The sequence below is a fragment of the Babylonia areolata genome, chromosome 31 (genome assembly GCF_041734735.1).
Source record: "Babylonia areolata isolate BAREFJ2019XMU chromosome 31, ASM4173473v1, whole genome shotgun sequence".
NCBI classification, from domain to species: Eukaryota; Metazoa; Mollusca; class Gastropoda; order Neogastropoda; family Buccinidae; genus Babylonia; species Babylonia areolata.
The window spans coordinates 7,147,126-7,168,918 of NC_134906.1; the positions used below are offsets into that span (position 1 = coordinate 7,147,126).

At 43.1% G+C, this 21,793-nt stretch overlaps 1 protein-coding gene across 2 annotated transcripts in view; it reads right to left on the reverse strand.

Moving 5' to 3' along the window:
* Nucleotides 1-1,879: 1,879 nt before the first annotated feature.
* The window catches only part of LOC143275964 (aromatic-L-amino-acid decarboxylase-like), a 21,566-nt gene continuing 1,652 nt past the window's right edge, over nucleotides 1,880-21,793 (reverse strand). The window contains exons 2-13 of one of the 2 annotated variants that reach the window (XM_076580319.1): nucleotides 21,616-21,793; nucleotides 20,160-20,273; nucleotides 18,782-18,901; nucleotides 17,684-17,818; nucleotides 15,821-15,964; nucleotides 14,190-14,256; nucleotides 13,133-13,227; nucleotides 10,241-10,308; nucleotides 9,782-9,875; nucleotides 7,470-7,571; nucleotides 6,924-7,025; nucleotides 1,880-6,129 (exon numbers count right to left, since the gene is read on the reverse strand). The exon at nucleotides 21,616-21,793 is cut by the window's right edge and continues 95 nt beyond it. In XM_076580319.1, the coding sequence (XP_076436434.1) occupies nucleotides 5,929-6,129; nucleotides 6,924-7,025; nucleotides 7,470-7,571; nucleotides 9,782-9,875; nucleotides 10,241-10,308; nucleotides 13,133-13,227; nucleotides 14,190-14,256; nucleotides 15,821-15,964; nucleotides 17,684-17,818; nucleotides 18,782-18,901; nucleotides 20,160-20,273; nucleotides 21,616-21,793 (1,420 nt within the window). In that variant the 3' untranslated portion in view covers nucleotides 1,880-5,928. The remainder of the gene's footprint in view (nucleotides 6,130-6,923; nucleotides 7,026-7,469; nucleotides 7,572-9,781; nucleotides 9,876-10,240; nucleotides 10,309-13,132; nucleotides 13,228-14,189; nucleotides 14,257-15,820; nucleotides 15,965-17,683; nucleotides 17,819-18,781; nucleotides 18,902-20,159; nucleotides 20,274-21,615) is intronic. The other variant, XM_076580321.1, reaches the window with a different exon arrangement.

A 21,793-nucleotide genomic window follows, 5' to 3' on the forward strand; every position in this document is an offset into this window, starting at 1 on the left:
TCAGTAATTATTAGTTCATACACTGTGTGACTGACAGGCATTGAACGCAGCCTGACAGTTGCTGTTGTTTCTCTACATTTCGCCGGCTGTTCCTTTTTGTTATGTAAGTGTGTGCAAAAACAACAACAACAACATCCAAAACCATAAACAAACAAACAAAAAACACCAAAACACCCTTCTTTATATTTTTGATGTTCGCTGCAAAGAATCAGCCGGGATATTAAAAAAAAGTATGATATTTGAATATCCCTGTCTGTTTCGACAGTAACTGGACAGACACTTCATAAGACAGTCTGGGGAGGAACACTGAAGTGACAGCAGAGGTTCTACACAGACACTTCATAAGACAGTCTATGGAGGAATACTGATGTGACAGCAGAGGTTCTGGACAGACACTTCATAAGACAGTCTATGGAGGAACACTGAAGTGACAGCAGAGGTTCTGGACAGACACTTCAAATCAGTCTATGGAGGAACACTGAAGTGACAGCAGAGGTTCTGGACAGACACTTCATAAGACAGTCTATGGAGGAACACTGAGGTGACAGCAGAAGTTCGGACAGACCTTGAAGACAGTCTATGGAGGACACTGAAGTGACAGCAAGGTTTCTGGACACCCTACTCATAAGACAGTTATGAGAACATGAAGGACAGCATAAGTTTGCAGACACTCGTAAACAGTCATATGAGGGACACGAATACACAAAGTTTTTCTTTAGGAAGAAAAAAACTTCCGTAAACTTTTCTATTTTTGAGGACAACTCAAATTCCACAGCAATTTTAACAACGTGAAAAACTTCTAAACAAATTCCAGTTGGCATCACATGAAGGGACAAAAAGAGGTTCCCTGGACAACAAATTTCATAAGGAAGCCGAGTGATGGAACAAAATGAAGAATACAACAGAAGAACTGGGACAGAACACAATCAACGACAACCACTCAGGAACACTGAATGACAGCAGAGCACGACAACAACACGTACAAAAAAACCAGTTGTGCTGCGCAGCGACAACATGAAGTAACAAGGCAAAAAGTAACACAGACAAAAATAACAAAGGACACATACAAAGCGAAACATCAACAGGACAGCAGAGTACACAGGACAAAAGAAAACTCGATAACACAGTCTAGGAGGACACAATAACAACAGAGTTCCAGGACAACAATAACAAGCATAACAATCACAGGAGAAACTAAAGTGACAACAATAAATCTGGACAACATTCAAAGACAACTACAGAGTGACAACAATGAACAGCAGAAGTTCCTGGCAACAACTACGTAACAATACAAGGCAACAAAATGAAAAATGACAGCAATTTACTGGACAGCACACATCTAACAACAAGACTCTAAACAGGGACAACTGAATGACAGCAGAGTTCGGACAGAAAACTTCGCCAACACAGGAAACAAAAATAAAGTGAAAAACAGAAGTGACAGAACACAACAGACAGTCAGAGGGCACACTGAACAACAGCAATCAGGACAGACACTTCGTAAACACTATGAGTGGACACTGAAGTGACAGCAAAGAACACTGGACAGACAACATTCGAAAGACAGTTCCTATGGGGAACAGAAGTCAACAAACAGAGGTTCAGCGACATAATAACATAAGACAACGTAGGAACCCTCCCTGAAGTGAACAGAGAGTTCTAACAACAACACAAGACGGGAGCGACATCAATACAAGTCAAACACGAAGTTCATCCATCAGTGAGGGGTTCGACAGACACTCAAAAGACAGACAATGAGAACAGGAAGACCAGACTGGTGCAACATCAGAAGGGAGAAGGCAAGGATCAGATGGATGAATTTCATACACAACCCAGATTTCCTGTTCATTTCCCTCTCACCCGTACCCCTACCCCCAGACAGATTCGAGAACGTTTGCAGGAGACCATCACAGTCTTTTGCAGACACAGTGCATCACCAATCTGTGCGAATAAAATTACGAGTCGAAAAGAATGCACGCGTATATATACAATGTTTACTTCGTTTTATAATTTCTTTGAACAGAAGAAAAAAATGTTTGCTTTCCTTGTTATCTTTTCTATTTTTTATGATCAAGTCAAATTCCCACACTGTTTCAATTTTTCTAACAAAGTGAAAACACTAAACAAGTTCAGCAGTTCTGGTTCATCACAATTAGACAAAGGGACAAAACTTTAATCTAGCCATGTTTCACGCTTTCCACCAGGCATGCACAAACAACTGATTGATCGTTTTTTTTTATTGGAAGGAAGCCAGAGCAGAAACATGAGTGGAAGCAACATGAAGAATAGCAACAAGAAGAAAAACACAATGGAGGAACATCGCCAACGACAACATCAACGACAACAACAACATCAACGACAACAACATCAACGACAACAACAGCAGCAACGACAACAACAGCAACAACGACAACAACAGCAGCAACGACAACAACACGAATAAAACACAACAAAAACCAACAGCAGTTGCGCTGCAGCAGCGACAACAATCACAATAACAACAGCGACAACAATAACAACAGCGACAACAATAACAACAGCAACAACAATAACAACAGCGACAACAATAACAACAGCGACAACAATAACAACAGCGTCAACAATAACAACAGCGACAACAATAACAACAGCATCAACAATAACAACAGCGACAACAATAACAACAGCATCAACAATAACAACAGCGACAACAATAACAACAGCATCAACAATAACAACAGCGACAACAATAACAACAGCGTCAACAATAACAACAGCGACAACAATAACAACAGCATCAACAATAACAACAGCGACAACAATAACAACAGCGACAACAATAACAACAGCATCAACAATAACAACAGCGACAACAATAACAACAGCATCAACAATAACAACAGCGACAACAATAACAACAGCGACAACAATAACAACAGCATCAACAATAACAACAGCGACAACAATAACAACAGCGTCAACAATAACAACAGCGACAACAATAACAACAGCGACAACAATAACAACAGAGACAACAATAACAACAGCGCCAACAACAGCGCCAACAATAACACCAGCAACAACAATAACAACAGTAACAAACAATAACAGCAGTGACAGCAATAACAACAGCAACAACAAGAGCGGCAGCGACTGACAACAACAACAAATCAAACAACGACAGTTCCAATCCATCACCAGTGAGTGTGAACAAGAGCAATAATAACAACAGCAACAACAATGACAACAGCAACAACAAGTCAAACACCGACAGTTCCAATCCATCACCGGTGAGTGTGAACAAGAGATAATAATAACAACAGCAACAACAAGAGCGGCAGCGACAACAACAACAAGTCAAACAACGATAGTTCCAATCCATCACCGGTGAGTGTGAACAAGAGATAATAATAATAACAACAACAACAAGAGCGGCAGCGACAACAATAACAAGTCAAACAACGATAGTTCCAATCCATCACTGGTGAGTGTGAACAAGAGATAATAACAACAACAACAACAACAAGAGCGGCAGCGACAATAATAACAAGTCAAACAACGATAGTTCCAATCCATCACCGGTGAGTGTGAACAAGAGATAATAATAATAACAACAACAACAAGAGCGGCAGCGACAACAATAACAAGTCAAACACCGACAGTTCCAATCCATCACTGGTGAGTGTCAACAAGAGATAATAATAATAACAACAACAACAAGAGCGGCAGCGACAATAATAACAAGTCAAACAACGATAGTTCCAATCCATCACCGGTGAGTGTGAACAAGAGATAATAATAACAACAGCAACAACAATGACAACAGCAACAACAATTCAAACACTGACAGTTCCAATCCATCACCAGTGAGTGTGAACAAGAGATAATAATAACAACAACAACAACAAGAGCGGCAGCGACAACAATAACAAGTTAAACAACGATAGTTCCAATCCATCACCAGTGAGTGTGAACAAGAGATAATAATAACAACAGCAACAACAAGAGCGGCAGCGACAACAACAACAAGTCAAACAACGATAGTTCCAATCCATCACCGGTGAGTGTGAACAAGAGATAATAATAACAACAGCAACAACAAGAGCGGCAGCGACAACAACAACAAGTCAAACAACGACAGTTCCAATCCATCACCGGTGAGTGTGAACAAGAGCATCAACAAGAGCAGCAACAATAAGAGAACAGAGTAAGATGATGACGTGGTCCAATCGAAGGGAGAGTACTGTTTTGCAAGTGTTACGTCCCTTACATTACGGATTCAATTCTCATATCCATTTGCAATTGCATGATCTTTTTTCTTTCTTTTTTTTTATGTCTTTTTCTCTCCTGTACATATCAAACCAATCCCAGCATTACTAACCCGCCAGTTCCCAGTTCAGGCTCAACTAGTCAGATACAGAGCCGTATTGTAAATCTAAGTTGTGATCCGTGCGTTTGTCTACTCCTATTGCGTTGTACCAGACTGATGATTACATTTCGCCTTATTTCATTTGTATTATCCCCCCTTTTGTCTCTTCTTTTTAAATTACCTTCGCTCTTCCTCTGTGGCCGTCACCCTGTTATTGTCATGTTTCCTTGTTTCTCTATGACTCAAAAGAGTTCATGGGAATAAACAAATTCTGAAAGATTTCTGAATTCAGAGAATTTAACCCTTTTGCCCATATTTGGGTTGTGAGTGATACAATAATATGTGCACGTTGAATCATAGCTACAGTCCAGCAATGTCAAACGAAACCAGCATAAAAAAAACATACCAACATTACATTGTGTTTAAATCAAACTTGAGGATTCTGATAAACAATAGAAAACTTCATATTATTTTTGCAAAATTATGAAATACACTGACTAAAGCAAACAATGACTATGTTGATATTTACGTTGTTTTAGTATGTTTTGAATCACAGCATTTTTCAGACATTCTTAAACTTATTGCAATAGAATTATGTTAAGGGATGTATGTGTGTGTGTATGTATGTAGGTAAGTAGGTAGGTAGGTATGTGTGTGTGTGTGTATGCATATGTTGTGTGTGTGTGTTTGTCTGTCTGTCTATCTGTCTGTACGTATGTATGTATGTATGCATATGTGTGTGTGTGTGTGTGTGTGTGTGTGTGTTTGTTTGTCTGTGTTTGTGTCTGTCTGTATGTAGATATTGTTAGAAGCAATAAAAGTTAAGTCTTATATTCTTATAAACAGGCATTTAGATCTTTCTTCAACCGCTTTTCTCGACGACTGAATGTGTATGATCACTTTAGACGTTGTAATACTTCTGCAAAAGAACTCCCGCAATAAATTGTCCGAGAAAACCCAAGACAATCATAACAAGTCATTTGAAATATTTTTGGTGAAGTTTAGCCATATTGAGGTGAAACATGTCTGAGAATAATGAAAGTGTAAAAAACAGAATATTTCAATGCTCTTCATGCAGTTACCGGCTGCACCGTCAATTAATCCTGATCAGAAACTTACCATTCTACATTTTGAAAGGACTGAAGTAGGAAATATACCTGTTTCCGAGAATAACGTGTCTGACATTGTGTTTCAATGAAAATGAAAAGTTCGTTTGCAATTTTTCGAAGATTCCAGTGTAACCATATTTACATAACCATTTTCTGATAACAATATATAAGCACAGGTAATTTTTTGCAGTGTGCAATCAAGAAAACATGGCTGTATGGCGGGGTCACACGCATTCTTGAATGTGGTCTAGCACTTTATTGAAACTCGTTTTATTAGAGTTCTGCGGCAAGAGTAATTCCAGGGTGTCTTTCTGTGTTTGTGAAGATGTCTTGAGCACCAACTTTAACAGACAGTGGGAGATAACATGAGGATGGGACACTTGGAGGACAGAATAGCAAAGATTCACTTCTATCATTGTTCAGCTTCAGTGTGCTGTCTTCTTTCAACACACGGCGACGGAAACTTTGAAGCTATTCCTTGGCAGAACCAAGGATGACGTCAGCAGCCTGTCTGATGACGTCCCAACTGTACTTGACGTCAGAGCTGATGACGAAAGGCCCACAAATGGCGAGGCGGAGGAAATAGACGCCCTTCATCATGGCGGGTATCAGGTAGATCTTGTGGTCCTCACGAAGCTTCTTCAGCAGACGTTCAGTCAGCGCGTTGGGGCCCTGGCCGACAGAAAGGGTCACTCACCTTCAATGAATGGTGGAACTGTGGCCTGGTGGTAGAGAGCCTGACAAGGAAGCCAGTTTTCCCAGGTTCGATTCCAGCACAGACCGTGATTTACTCCACCCTTCAGTGGACGGTGGTGTGCGTGCTAATGTTTTTGGAGGAGACGATAAATCGAGGTCCTGTGTACAGCGTGCATTGCAGTAATAAAAGAAACATGGCAACAAATCCGCTTTGGTAGTGAATCAAGTGTGCTTACAGACAGACAAAGATGGCGCTGCATTCAGGCTATAGGCTCCCTCCAGTGACAGCGGGCCGAAATTCACACACAGAAATCTGTTTTGACATCAAATCAATAAATACAACATGTATAATACAATACTGTGCAAGACAATAAAATATGATACAATTCAATACAATGCAATGGACAGCAACACAGTGCAATACAACACACTGGTCATATACAGGTTCCTCAAACCCATTTTTACTTCACTTGGATTAAATCATGGTTTGATAAAAGAGAGAGAGTTTTACTGAGTAAACAAAATGTTCATTTCAAGGAGTTAAAACAACTTAGTCAACCAGTCAAATTTCGTACGAAGTAAAAAGTTTCTTACAGAGAATCATTACCTTACATATGAGGGAGAGAGGAAGAGAGACAGACAGACAGACAGAGAGAGAGAGATAAACAGACAGACAGACACAGAAAGAGGACGACAATAACGAGAATGACACATACACTTTCTCCTATGGTAAAAATGATGACAATAACGAATGTGACACACTGACACACCTTCAGACGGAAGCAGACGAGACCCATGATGACGTCAGCAGGGATTTCAAATCTGACGTCACTCCTCACAAGAGCCTCGAACTCGTGAGCCATGGCCACGTCCTGGAACAAGGCGGGAGAGGGAGGTGTGCGTGTGTGTGTGTGTGTGTGTGTGTGTGTGTGTGTGTGCTTATATTCGCTTCGTTGTTACCGTGAAGCGCTTCGAACCTAGCTATACTGACGATGACGATGATGATGATGATGATGATGATGACCACCATCGCAGTGACAGGGTGTAAAGGTATGGAAAAAAGATGTACCCATCATGTACAATTACAAGCACAATCATGGCAGAAATTCACTTTGATATTTTAATCAAATAGGCTACATAAGTGTATGAGAGTACATGCGCCCCCACCCACCCCCCACTCCCCCCCATACACACCTTCCAACACACGCGCACCCCTCCTCCACCACCAGCCACAGACAGACAGACTGACACACACACACACACACACACACACACACACACACACACACACACACACACACACAGTGCCAACTGACATGACGGATGAAGTTCTGCAGTGCCGTCAGACCGTAGAGACGCAGAACAAACCACACCTTGATGGCTCGACACGGTTTGCTGGTGGCTGAGATCTGCCAGTGCTGACACACACAACACGCTTCATTGAACTCGGACTGTGTGTGTGTGTGTGTGTGTGTGTGTGTGTGTGTTTCTGTGTGTGTGTGTGTGTGTGTGTTTGTTGGTGTGTGTGTTTGTCAGTGTGCGTGTGTGTGTGTGTGTGGATGGGTGGGTGTGCGTGGGTGTACGTGAGTGTGTGAGTGTTGTGTGTGTGCGTGCGTGCGTGTGTGTGTAAACGTGTGTAAACAACCAAATCAAATGTCCGATTGGTCAATCATCAAACCTTCTGCAACAGCAGATAACACCTTGAAATCATCAGAAATACACCCAAAAGAACGTTCAGAAAAAAAATAGTAAAAACGATTTCAAACACTACGTGTTTGCTGGAGATAAGTTCTCCACATCTGCATTTCACATTCATTGTTGAAAAGACCAAGGTGTGAAGGAACACAGCAAAAAATAACATGTGTTCATTTCAAAATCAAAAGACGTACAAACTGACTGATTTCTATCATAACCTTGGACATGTTCCTACAGTTTGATGAGTTTAAAGCATATAATACGGATTTGGAATCAACGTAAAATAGGACCTGTAAAAGGCAAACTGGAAGATCAAGAATATAAATTAGAGCCATCATGAGTTTTGAATATTGATCAATATTTTTATCACAAATTATAAACTCGCATGACCGACTTCACTGCTCTAAAAATAAAAGCGGACCGGCTTACGTCGGATCAGTCTCGGGGTAAATGACGCCCCATTTTACCATCTAGTTTTTTGTTTTAAAGTTGATATGAAAATTGAGTATTTTGTTAAATTAATAACACGTAGAGCCAAGTAAAAGTACTTCTAAACGTCGTATGAAGTGAAAATGACTTAATTTTGAGAAAAGTCAAGACTGGAAAATTTTGCGTTTCGTCAAGCGTATTAACTTTCATGGTTTATTATTTTTAACTGAAAAAGAATTGGTGATTCCGACTGATTTTGTTGTTATTTTTATGGCAGTTTGGGGCATAATCCAGTATAATAAAAATAATAATAATAAAAAAGCGGACATTCTGGCAAAAGACAGTGCACAGAAGGAGCAGGCCAACAAACTGGTGTCATACGATGAAATCAAGACAATAACCAAGGCACAGCGAGGAACAAAGTGGCGCCTCCAGCAACCCAAAATTAATATAACCAGAAGACAGATACCATTTGTTGGAACGACGGCAACAGGTCAAGATCTTCCGCCTGAGGACTGGACACAACCACCTGCTCCACCACATGCACACAAAATTTGGCAGTTGGACAGAGTGGAGAGTGCCCTTGTGGTGAGGGACCAATGACAACCGACCACACCCTTCAAGACTGCAGGACGCATGCAGCATCCAGGAGGAAGTACTGGCCAACACCGACAACAGTGGAAGCCAAACTGTACGGCACCCTGGAGGAACTGCGACGGACGGCAGCCTTCATCGAGGACACCGGGCTGCTCATTTAATGGGAGGTGAATGAGGAAGAAGGAAGAAGAAGAATCCAGTAAGTGATGAGGCGTTCACAAATCTTTCTCTGAATAAATATTTAACGGTCTCCTTCTACAACTTTCCATCACATGTTATCGTGTATTGTCGATTGAATATTGGATTGAACGGACAGGTCAACAACTTGAAACAAAATGTCGTCCTTCGCGGTCGCAAGGAATATGAGCTTGCACTTTGAATATACATAAATATGTGTACGCAATTGATTTTTGCCCATGACCTTCAGGGCTCAGCCAATAGGTCGTTAAAGTCCGCTTGTAGTATTGATTTTAGTATTTTCCGAAAAAGACCACTTGGGCGAATGAACATAGTGAAAGCCCTGTACACTGAGAGTAAAACACACAAGCTTTTCATGTATTGAGTATAATTTCAAAATGTAATGTTTCAGATGAGAAAGATCAGTTTAAAAATTAAAGCAAATTAACCCCCCTAGCATTAATTACAGATTAATTTCCCTTTTTTACTAGCTGCACCAAAGAGATGCACCAGAAATATAACTTCCATGCTTAGCAAAATAAGTTCCTGTTTGAACAAAAATGATAAACATGACTGCCATTGATGGTGTGTCAGAATATCAGATCAAAGTGCCAAGTTTAGTGAATTAAAAAGTAATGAATATAACAGTAAATCTATTTTGCAAATATTTTGGGGGAGAGAGAGAGCGAGTAACAATGCTGTAATGACGAACAGTACGACGTCAGCTTACCCTGAAATCCGGCATGACGTCACCTCCCATGGTCTGCTTCAGGAATTCAGTTTCCACCTTTACGTTGTTCTGTAAATAGTCTGTGTTCTTCACCCTGCACACACACACACACACACACACACAAAGTTGTTCTGTAAATAGTCTGTGTTCTTCACATGCACACACACACACACACACACAAAGTTGTTCTGTAAATAGTCTGTGTTCTTCACCCTGCACATACACACACACACACACACACAGAGTTCTTCTGTAAATAGTCTGTGTTCTTAACCCTACACACACAGAGAGAGAGAGAGAGAGAGAGAGAGAGAGAGAGAAACAGACATACAAACGGACAGACAGACAGACCAACACACCAACAGACTAACCAACTGACCAAAAGACAGACAGACAGACAGACAGACTAACAGACCAGTAGCACCAGACTGAACCTCACCTCCTGTCAGGTTCACTTACCACAGGGGAGAGCACTCGTAGGTCACTTTGAGCCATTTGTGGGCGTTCAGGTTGAACGACGTGGCGTACTGTGGAACAGATGAAGGAAGGAAGGAAGGAATGAGTGAATGAAGGGAGGGAGGAAGGAAGGGAGGGAGGTGGAAGGATGAAGGGAGGGAGGGAGGTGGGAAGAAGAATGGAAGGGAGGGAGGGAGGGAGGTGGCAGGATGGAAGGAAGGGAGGGAGGGGGATGGAAGGAGGGAGGGAGGGAGGGAGGTGGAAAGAAGAATGGAAGGGAGGGACGGAGGGAGGGAGGTGGAAGGATGGAAGGAGGGAGAGAGGAAGGTGGAAGGGAGAATGGAAGGGAGGGAGGGAGGTGGCAGGATGGAAGGAAGGGAGGGAGGGAGGTGGAAGGATGGAAGGAGGGAGGGAGGAAGGGAGGGAGGGAGGGAGGTGGAAAGAAGAATGGAACGGAGGGAGGGAGGTGGAAGGATGGAAGTAGAGAGGAAGGTGGAAGGGAGAATGGAAGGGAGGAGAGAGGGAGGTGGCAGGATGGAAGGAGGGAGGGAGGAAGGGAGGGAGGGAGGGAGGTGGAAGGAAGGAAGGAAGGAGTACCACAGCCTACATGGCTGGGGTAAAATCACGTAAAATCCCTCTTGTGTTTTTGAGTGGGCGTGGGAGTCGTTGCCCAGTGGAAGGATGGGAAGCCTTTCGGGGAGGAAGGTGGCAGCATGGTTCAGACGAATCGTCTGCCAATATGATACTGTAGTCCCTGAGAGTCTGAGTTCCATTCCCACTCTTACCCTTTCTGCTAACTTTGACAGGAAAATCGAACTCAGCGTCGAGCGTCTTCTCTTTCGAATGAGACGCTAAACCGAGGTCCCGTGTGCAGCACGCACTTGGCCCAATGAAAAAGAACCCATGGCAACGAGGGTGTTGTCTGCTGACAAGGTTTTGTAGAAGAAATCCACTCGGCTAGGCACACAAATATAATTATAAGCATACACTCAAAGCCTGACCAAGCGCGTTGGGTTATGCTGCTGATCAGGCATCTGCCTTGTAGATGTGTGTGGTAGTGTGTGTGTGTGGATTTGTCCGAACGCAGTGACGCCTCCTTGACAAACTGAAACTGAAACTGAAACCTTTTCCCATAAAGATAGTCCACGTTTACTGTTGATAGCTCCCTGTGGGCTGTGACACTGGGACCACGACAACCGAACCTGGGTGTGGCTGTGTATGGGGCACCCGGGGTGAACAGCCAGGGGATACTGCCACTGGAAAGGCCTGGATGTTGAGGCAGCACAAAAAGTCCATGTTAGTTTCAGTTTCAGTAGCTCAAGGAGGCGTCACTGCGTTCGGACAAAACCATATACGCTACACCACATCTGCCAAGCAGATGCCTGACCAGCAGCGTAACCCAACGCGCTTAGTCAGGCCTTGGGAAAAAAAAAAAAAAAAAAAAAAACCACACACAACCACACACACAAAACAAAAACAAACAAAAAAAAACAAACAAAAAAAAAAAAACAAAAAAAAACAAAAAAAAAACAAAAAAAAACGGGGGAATAAATAATAGATAAGCTTGCATAAATAAATAAATAAATAAATAAATAAATAATAATTATAATATAGAAAAAGGTAGTAGTAATAATATTAGTAATACTAATAAAATGATAATAATAAAACATAAATAAATAAATAAATAAGACAACAATGGTGATAAATAAGCAAATAAATGTAAAAAATGAAGACACACATTCACACATACACCCACACATGCATAACAGAAATGCACCAGACATGCAGTTTCACATATATGAAAGCACAGTCAAATACATATAAACGTACATGAGCTCCAACACACACACACACACACGCATTACCGTGCACCTCCTCTACCCCCCTCCTCCACACACTTATTTCTAGTCTAAGTATCGCAGCTTCCACGGCACACACACACACACACAAACACAAACACACACTCACAGAGATGAACACTTACTTGTACAAGCACATATGAAAGCACAGTCAAATACATATAAACGTACATGAGCTCCAACACACACACACACACACACACACATTACCTTGCACCTCCTCTACCCCCTCCTCCACACACTCATTTCTAGTCTACGTATCGCAGCTTCCACGGCACACACACACACACACAAACACACACTCACAGAGATGAACACTTACTTGTACAAGCACACACACATACGCCCATATCTCCCACCCCCAACTCCACACACGTACATACAAAGATATATATATATATATATATATATATATATATATATATATATATATATATATACACGTTCCAATATCCTGTTGCTCCCACAGTGTAGGCATGCATACACTCACATACCTCATCCTCTACCCCACCTCCCCCCGCACTCCCACCTCCCCTCACACACACACACACACACACACACACACACGTACACATATCTCTCCTGACACTTGTGTACAGTTTCACTCTCGCGCATTCACAAACGCACTCAAAAGCACACATACACACAAACACACACAGCCGCCACTGACTGGCCGCAAGAGGGATGGGAAAAGATCTCTGATGCCAAGAACGTGGCGTCTAGTGTGTTGCTCGGTCTATTGTGTTTGGAAAGGCCCACAGAGACTCTGTTCCGTTTTGAAGAAATTTGCGCAATGTTGGTTTGGAAATGATGCCGATATTTGTTTGATTTGCAAAGCATCGTTAGGAATGTGTTATTGAGGGTGAAGCGTATTTCGGTGTCTTCTCAAGACTGGGATGACTATGCACGGTGACTAATTCCCACTCATATTTATACACACACTCACATTGTTGTTGGTTTTTTTTATGCATCCTCTCATCTAGGAAATGAAAGAATAAAAAGTGGTCTCCGTCCAGTACCAAGCGTGTGCTCTCACCTCCACACCATCCATCAAGGGACGAAACTCTGGACAGATGAAGGCACTTCCGGCATAGGCAGCATCCACGTGCATCCACATGTTGTGTTCCTCACCTGAGAGATAGAGGTGTGTGTAAGGGGTTGATCAATGCACAAAATAAAAATAACATTAACACACACGCACGCACGCACACACACACACACACACACACACACACACTTTTTCTGACGTTTGACATTGTTGTTTTCTGTCCAACCGACCACACAGGGCCATATCGTGACTGCTCAACTAAATAAACATTCAACATTGTTGCACACCTGCAAAACTACCCAGTGCATGGAACATTATCTTAACCTCCTCTGGTTCCTTCAGGCAAATAAGACAGGGCTATGCTGTAGATGTCAGCCCTTCCACATAGATTTGCCACCCCCAGATTAGCGACAACACAAAAAATCGTAAAGGTAAGGATAAAACCTATTTCAAAGCAACACAAAAATACATTAACTCTCTCCATACGAACGGCGAAAGAGACGACGTTAACAGCGTTTCACCCCAGTTACCATCATCAAAATATTGCAAGCGGAAGGCTCTTATACTGAAGAGGTGAATGTTGACAAAGAATACCACAATTCTGACAACGGAAGCTAAAGTTTGGGTCATTCAGACACCCACTGGACATCCGAGGGGTCTGTGTAGAGGAGAAGAGAGGACTGGCCGTACTGAGTGAGTTAAAAGGCCATACAGACTACATGATGAAATACAGCTGCAGAGTAAACAGCTAGTACCAACCCCAGACTTTACAATGTCACTACCTAATCGTCAGAACGGAACAGCACATATAGAACATTATAGACTGCAGGGAAGAGTGTTCAGAATTGCTGATAAAAGGGGAGAGGGACTGAGAAGGCACGGGGGAAAAGACAATGGTTGAAAAAAAAAATGACAGAAACAAAAAAGTGCAGTAGAAAACAGGAAATTTCTCGCACAGAATTCCCAGAAGGTGGAGACACAAGCTGGGACACACACTGTTTGAACAACCAACACTCACAGCAGGCCTGATGGATGGCATACTCACAGAGAGGTCCCAGTTCCTTCAAGTTGTCAAAGGCACACGTGGCCGTCGTGCCCAGCGTTGCGCACAGCTGAAATTGTATGAATGTATTGTTGTCTCCCTTGATACTTAAAACAGACCCATAGCTTAAAAATTGTATGAATGTATTGTTGTCTCCCTTGATACTTAAAACAGACCCATAGCTTAAAAATTGTATGAATGTATTGTTGTCTCCCTTGATAATTAAAACAGACCCATAGCTTACATAGTGTATGAATGTATTGTTGTCTCCGTTGATACTTAAAACAGACCCATAGCTTACAAATTGTATGAATGTATTGTTGTCTCCCTTGATACTTAAAACAGACCCATAGCTTAAAAATTGTATGAATGTATTGTTGTCTCCGTTGATAATTAAAACAGACCCATAGCTTACATAGTGTATGAATGTATTGTTGTCTCCCTTGATACTTAAAACAGACCCATAGTTACATAGTGTATGAATGTATTGTTGTCTCCCTTGATACTTAAAACAGACCCATAGCTTACATATTGTATTGCTGTTTTGCTATCCGTGACCATTATGGTTCGACGGGGTGCAGTGTGGCAACATGACAGGCATCTGATCAGCTACCTTAAAAAAATAAATAAATAAATTAAAAAAAATCACTGATGCGTGTATAGCGCCCGTATTCTGAGCGCTTTATAAAATAGGGACATTTGTACAACAGGCTGCCTTCCTGGGTAGAACCAACTGACCGCTGCCTTCAGACGCTGACGTTCGTTGCCTGTATAATTCACTCAGACACACACACACATACACATGTATATTAGTGATTTTTTTTTTCGTCATAAATTTGCCAGGGACAACCCTTTTGTTGCCGTTGGTTCTTTAACGTGCACTAAGGGCACACAGGACCTCGGTTTATCGTCTAATCCTAATGGCTAGCGTCCAGACCACCACTCGAGTCTAAGTGGAGTAGGGAGAAAATACTGGCCGGGTGTGGGATTTGTGACTTGACTCCGGCACCGTTGACGCAGAGGACTGTTGCTGATGTCACAGTGTCCCTGTTTTAGTGCAGAGTGCAGACAGACAGTGCTGCTGACTGGAGGAAACAGTGCACTGCTTAAGTCAGTCAGAGTGTGAGGGGGTTAGGTTTCTTGTAGTGTTCACATTGTTTTTGTGTTTGGTTGTTGTTGTTGTTGTTTGTTTTATCCCTGTGAGTACAATGACCGAAGTCTTTTTGTGTCCGTGGAAGGAAAGAATTCTGTTTGATGACCCGATCTGATATAGGCACACACACACACACACACACACACACACACACACAGAGAGAGAGAGAGAGAGAGAGAGAGAGAGAGACTAAGATTTAAAACTGTTTAATGACTTAAGCAACATTAATCTGGCGCGTGATTTAATTTTTGTTGTTGTTGTTGTTGTTGTTTTTTAGTGTGTGTGTGTGTGTGTGTACGGACCGTTGAGAGAGACAGAGAGAGACAAAGATGGAGACAGAGACGGAAAGAGACAGACAGACAGACAGAGACAGCCGGAGAGAAAAGACGAATGGACTACAGACGAAGACAAACAGACAGACAGACAAACAGACAGACAGACAAAAAGACAGACAGACGAAGAACGAAAGAAACAAAGTCACATAGAAAGGAATAAGTCCGTTGCCCAAATCCTCCAATATGGCCGCCTTCAGAGTGGCTCCGCGCAGCGCCCCCTTGTGGTCAGTCTCCAGGCTGTGCATGCGTACTCCACCCAACATCCCTGCCTTGATCACCGCTGGGAAAGTCTGAGGAGTGAAATGATGATGATAATGATGACAATGGTGATGGTAACTGTTGTGATCATTGTTATGATTAATATGAATGATGATGATGATGGTCATCATCATCATCATCATCATCATCATCATCACCATCATAATCATCATACTATTATCGTTATTATTGTTTTTCTTTGTTATTTTTGTCATGATAAGGCATGACAATAAATTCAAACACACACACACGCGCGCGCGTGTTTCAATTTATGTGTGTGTGTGTGTGTGTGTGTGTGTGTGTTTACAAACCACGCACGCACACATACATATAAACACATGCAGAGTACAAGCAACAGTAATCAGAAATCAAAGTGTGAATGAACCCACTAATGATCCATCTGCCATCACAACTCCACAGCTGCTTCCTAGTCTGACCACAATCTGAGAACTTAACAGTTTAACTCTGGCAGTGATGCCACCTGCTTCTCTCAGTTCCTGAATGTTTACCTGATCACCATAATACCATCTGCTTCTCTCGGTTCCTGAATGTTTACCTGATCACCATAATACCATATGCTTCTCTCGGTTCCTGAATGTTTACCTGATCACCATAATACCATCTGCTTCTCTCGGTTCCTGAATGTTTACCTGATCACCATAATGCCATATGCTTCTCCGAGTTCCTGGATGTTTACCTGATCACCATTATACCCCACCTGCTTCTCTGAATTCCTGAATGTTTACCTGATCACCATAATACCCCATCTGCTTCTCTCAGTTCCAGGATGTTTACCTGATCACCATAATACCCCACCTGCTTCTCTCAGTTCCTGAATGTCTACCTGATCACCATAATACCACCTGCTTCTCTGAATTCCTGAATGTTTACCTGATCACCATAATACCCCATCTGCTTCTCTCAGTTCCTAGATGTTTACCTGATCACCATAGTACCCCACCTGCTTCTCTCAGTTCCTGGATGTTTACCTGATCACCATAATACCCCATCTGCTTCTCTGAATTCCTGGATGTTTACCTGATCACCATAATACCCCATCTGCTTCTCTGAATTCCTGGATGTTTACCGGATCACCATAATACCCCACCTGCTTCTCTGAGTTCCTGGATGTTTACCTGATCACCATAATACCCTATCTGCTTCTCTGGGTTCCTGGATGTTTACCTGATCACCATAATACCATCTGCTTCTCTGGGTTCCTGGATGTTTACCTGATCACCATCATACCATCTGTTCCTCTCTTTTTGTGGATGTTTAGCTGATCACTCTTATACCATCTGCTAATCTTGCGTTCTGCTACCTCCATGACACATCAAATCGTTGATATCATCCGTGCATTCAGATACAGGAGTATATAACAAGTGGTACTTTTTTTTAAAGATCGTGTTTGGCAAATGGCCCTCAAGGTAATTAATTTCATTCTTTGCAGCAAGAAAAGTGACAGACAGACTGTAGCACGGGGAGTGCCAGCCGCCAAAATGACAGTTAATGCTAAAATCCGTGAACGAACTTCACGTGCCAAAAGTAACCAGCCCACTGTGATAAGATAAAATGGCAAACACGGGTATGGCACAAAATACTCTCACGTTCCAGATTACAGGCACTGTGCATGCGGTGAAATGCACACGCACACAGAAAGACCCACACGGAAAAGAGAGCAAGCGAGAGAGGGAGGGGAGAGGTGGGGGGCCTGGGGAAAGAGGTGGGGGGTCCAAGAGACCAATAGACACCTGATCAGAGCAGTACGCCACCAGTCTGTCCGTCACTTGACCAAGCGTGACGTCAGGCTGGGTCCGCTGCTGTGTCCTGAAGGTCAGTGTTCTGGCGGCCAGCAGACAGGTCAGTATGGCTCCACTGGCGTTCGCCTGACCACACACACACACACACACACACACACACACACTAAATTCATATTTCTTGTCACGTTTGTAAATGTATGCAGTTCGAACCCGTTCACATAAACACATATACTGCACACACTTTATCGCCGTCTAAAATCACTTTAGTGAACAGACGTAAAATCATCAACCAGCCAACACACACACACACACACACACACACACACAACATGGATCTTCTTCATCACCAAATTCACGCCAAAACGAAAAGTCCCAGAATTCACCAGTCCGCCAATCAACCAGTGAAAGAACTATAGTTACACAGTCAATGTCTCTATAGTTACACAATGTGTCTATAGTTACACAGTCAATGTCTCCATAGTTACACAGTCAGTGTCTCTATAGTTACACAGTCAATGTCTAAGGGATTAAGGAACAATGACCGATGGCAGTCTATCTTGGGGAAAAATCTGCCATTGATCGAAAGCCTCATTTTCTTATTTCAAGACTACACCAGTGGAAAATAAGGTCTTGAATTTACACGCAAGGAAACAATTTTCTCCGTATATTCAGTCTACTACTTACACTCTGGAATTTAGTCAGCAACGATTCGTTGTAACCGCTGGTTATTATCTACCAAAGAACTAACAAACTACTGACAGTTCAACCTGTTTGGCAAATTTTGAGTGTAAACTTAAGAGAAAGGGATTTATATCAGCACCGGCTAAATGTTTACACGATAAATTATTTTTCAAAATTGCAGATGAATTTTCCAGTGAAAAATCTAATTGGTCCTGTTCGACTTCGACTTGTGATCACACAGCATACTTCTGTTTCCTTTCTTCTGTTTTATTTCTCTCTCTCTCTCTCTCTCTCTCTCTCTCTCTCACACACACACACACAATATATATATATATATATATATATATATATATATATATATATATTATAATATTATATTATATTATATTATATTATCAAAGTCACCACCTCGATGATTCCTCCTCCTTTTCCAGGGTGGGAGAAGAGAAAGAAGGGAGGTAAGTGAAGCATCTGGGCCAACCAGTCCATCGTGATCATTTCCAGTTCCACACTCATGGGACAGGTTTCCTGTCGGCAGGATTAACACACACCCTTCACAGCGAGAACAACAACAACAACAACAACACCAACAACAACACAGGCAGCAGCAATTACAACGACGACACCAACCACAAGGTCATCCAGTCCAGCGTGGCCGTTCCCAGTTTCACACTCGTGAGACACATCAAAATGCCTGCTAGTCCATTATTGTCATCTGTGTACTTCTATACACACGGTATATCTGTTCTTCTTATGATTAACATCAACAACATCACATGTATGTGTAGCACATACCAAGGGCGTTGTCTGGACTTTATCACAGACAGCTCAGGAAGCACTCACTGGGTGGAAGGCCCACGGCCTACAGATCGTCACAGCCTCCTTCTGTGCCAGGTAGAGGAGGATCACCATGGGCGTCATCCAGTGCTGTGCCACAATGGATGACAGTGACGAGGAGAACGAGGAGGATTTCCACAGCAGACCGCTGACTATCGTGCAGGACCGCCCAAGACACAACATCATCATTGTCATGGGTGACGTCAACGTTAAGATGGGCGGCGACAACAAGGGCTGTGAGGTCATGGGGCGGCAGGGGCTGGGTGAGATGAATGCCAGTGGGGAAAGACTCACCGAGCTGCACCTCAGGCAGCCTGGTCATTGGTGGAAACTTCTTTTTCCGTCAGAGAAAGATACACAAAGCGATTTGTTGATGATCACGATGATGCTATGGAGCTCCATTCAGGTTTGGAGCTACATAACAAGGCTGTACTCTACGCTTCCTGTCCTAATGATATCCCGGCGTTAACCAGGCCCGAGAGATACAGACACTTGCAGTACTGGTCAGGAAATTAGAGCAACACACCCAAAGACACATTCCTGAAGTGGGTGATACTCAACTGTGTGGTCCCAGTCTTCCCATTTAAGCCCACAGCACACCCAGTTCTGGGCAGGGGCCGGCCGCGGACTGAAAAAAACAACAAACACCTCCGCCGGGAATCGAACCCGCGTCCTCTCAGCCGTCAGTCCGAAAAGCTAACCACTTCGCCACAGCGACTCCAACCTCCGTCCATCCTGTGTCCCTCTGCTTGCCATACAACCCCCTACTCCTCCCCTGCCGTTCATTTAACTATTTTTCAATGATTACATTGAAATTTGAAAACTGGTACTCTAAGGTTTGCTGATAAGAAATGTTTCAACAACACATGAAGACTCACACCCCACTCTCGGAAGAGAAGAGCCTTTCACACTGAAATCCACACTGTCTGTCCCTGACCTGGTGACTCACCCAGAAACTCCCAATGGAGCCAGTGGCGTCGGTCAGAATGTCGCCCAGCAGGGAGGGGAAGGAGAACCCGACGGTCCAGTAGGCATGGGATTTTGGAGACCGATAGTGAAGCACCTGACAAAAGAACAATTTCCATTTTAAGCGGTGGTTTTTTGTTTTGTTTTTGTTTTTTGGGGTTGTTTTTTTTGGGGGGGGTGGGGTGGGGGGGGATTTGGGTTTGTTTTTGTTTTTTCACTACAGAGAAGGCGTGCGTGTGTGTGTGTGTGTGTGTGTGTGTGTGTGTGTGTGTGAACAGAATAGAATACTTTATATCATCATAAACCTCAAGGTTTGTAACAAAACACAATCCAGAATAGTATATGTATGTATATAATGTGTCAGGTTAACTCTCTCCATACGAACGGCGAAAGAGACGACGTTAACAGCGTTTCAGCCCAATTACCATCATCAAAATATTGCAAGTGGAAGGCTCTTATACTGAAGAGGTGAATGTTGACAAAGAATACAACAATTCTGACGACGGAAGCTAAAGGTTGGGTCATTCAGACACCCACTGGACATCCGATGGGTCTGTGTAGAGGAGAAGAGAGGACTGGCCGTACTGAGTGAGTTAAGGCTGAACTGTGGCATTCCCATGCCACGCACACTACTTCTTATCTACCCACCTCCCCACCAAAGTGGGGACAGAGAGGAGACAGACAGACAGACAGACCAGGATACTATCAGTCTGGGAGGGAAAGGTGTGTTTTTTTGTTTTTTTTTATTTGTTTGTTTTTTGTTGTTGTTGTTGCTGTTTTTTGGGGGTGGGGGTGGATTTGGGTTTGTTTGGGTTTTTTTTCACCACAGAGAAGACGTGCGTGTGTGTGTGTGTGTGTGTGTGTGTGTGTGTGTGTGTGTGTGTGTGTGTGTGTGAATAGAATAGGAGACACAGACACAGGCAGACAAACATGGATACTATTAATCAGTTACAGAGAGAAGGCAAACTCAGACAGACAGACAGACAGACAGAGACACTTTGAATCGGTTACACAGTGGAGACAGACACACTCAGACAGACAGACAGACAGACAGAGACACTTTGAATCGGTTACACAGTGGAGACAGACACACTCAGACAGACAGACAGACAGATAGAGACACTTTGAATCGGTTACACAGTGGAGACAGACACACTCAGACAGACAGACAGATAGAGACACTTTGAATCGGTTACACAGTGGAGACAGACACACTCAGACAGACAGACAGAAACAGGATGAAGGGGGGGGGGGGGGAGACAAACACAAACTGACCGACACACAGACAGTCAGACACGCAGACGGACTGACCGACACACAGACAGTCAGACAGACAGACAGACTGACCGACACACAGCCAGTCAGACAGACAGAGAGTCAGACAGACAGACAGACACTATCAACGGGGGAGGGAGAGGGGGAGGGGGGGACAGACTGACCCCCGGCATGATGACTCTCTCAATGTCGGAGAAGACGGCTTCCCAAGGCTCAGCGTTCTCCGGGGCCGTGTCGGGAATCAGCTCACGCATGTAGCCCGGCTTCACATCCGGAAACGCTGGTCTATCCCGGATGTTCTCCATGTAGGAAGTGACGTAACGCAATAGTTGAGCGCCATGT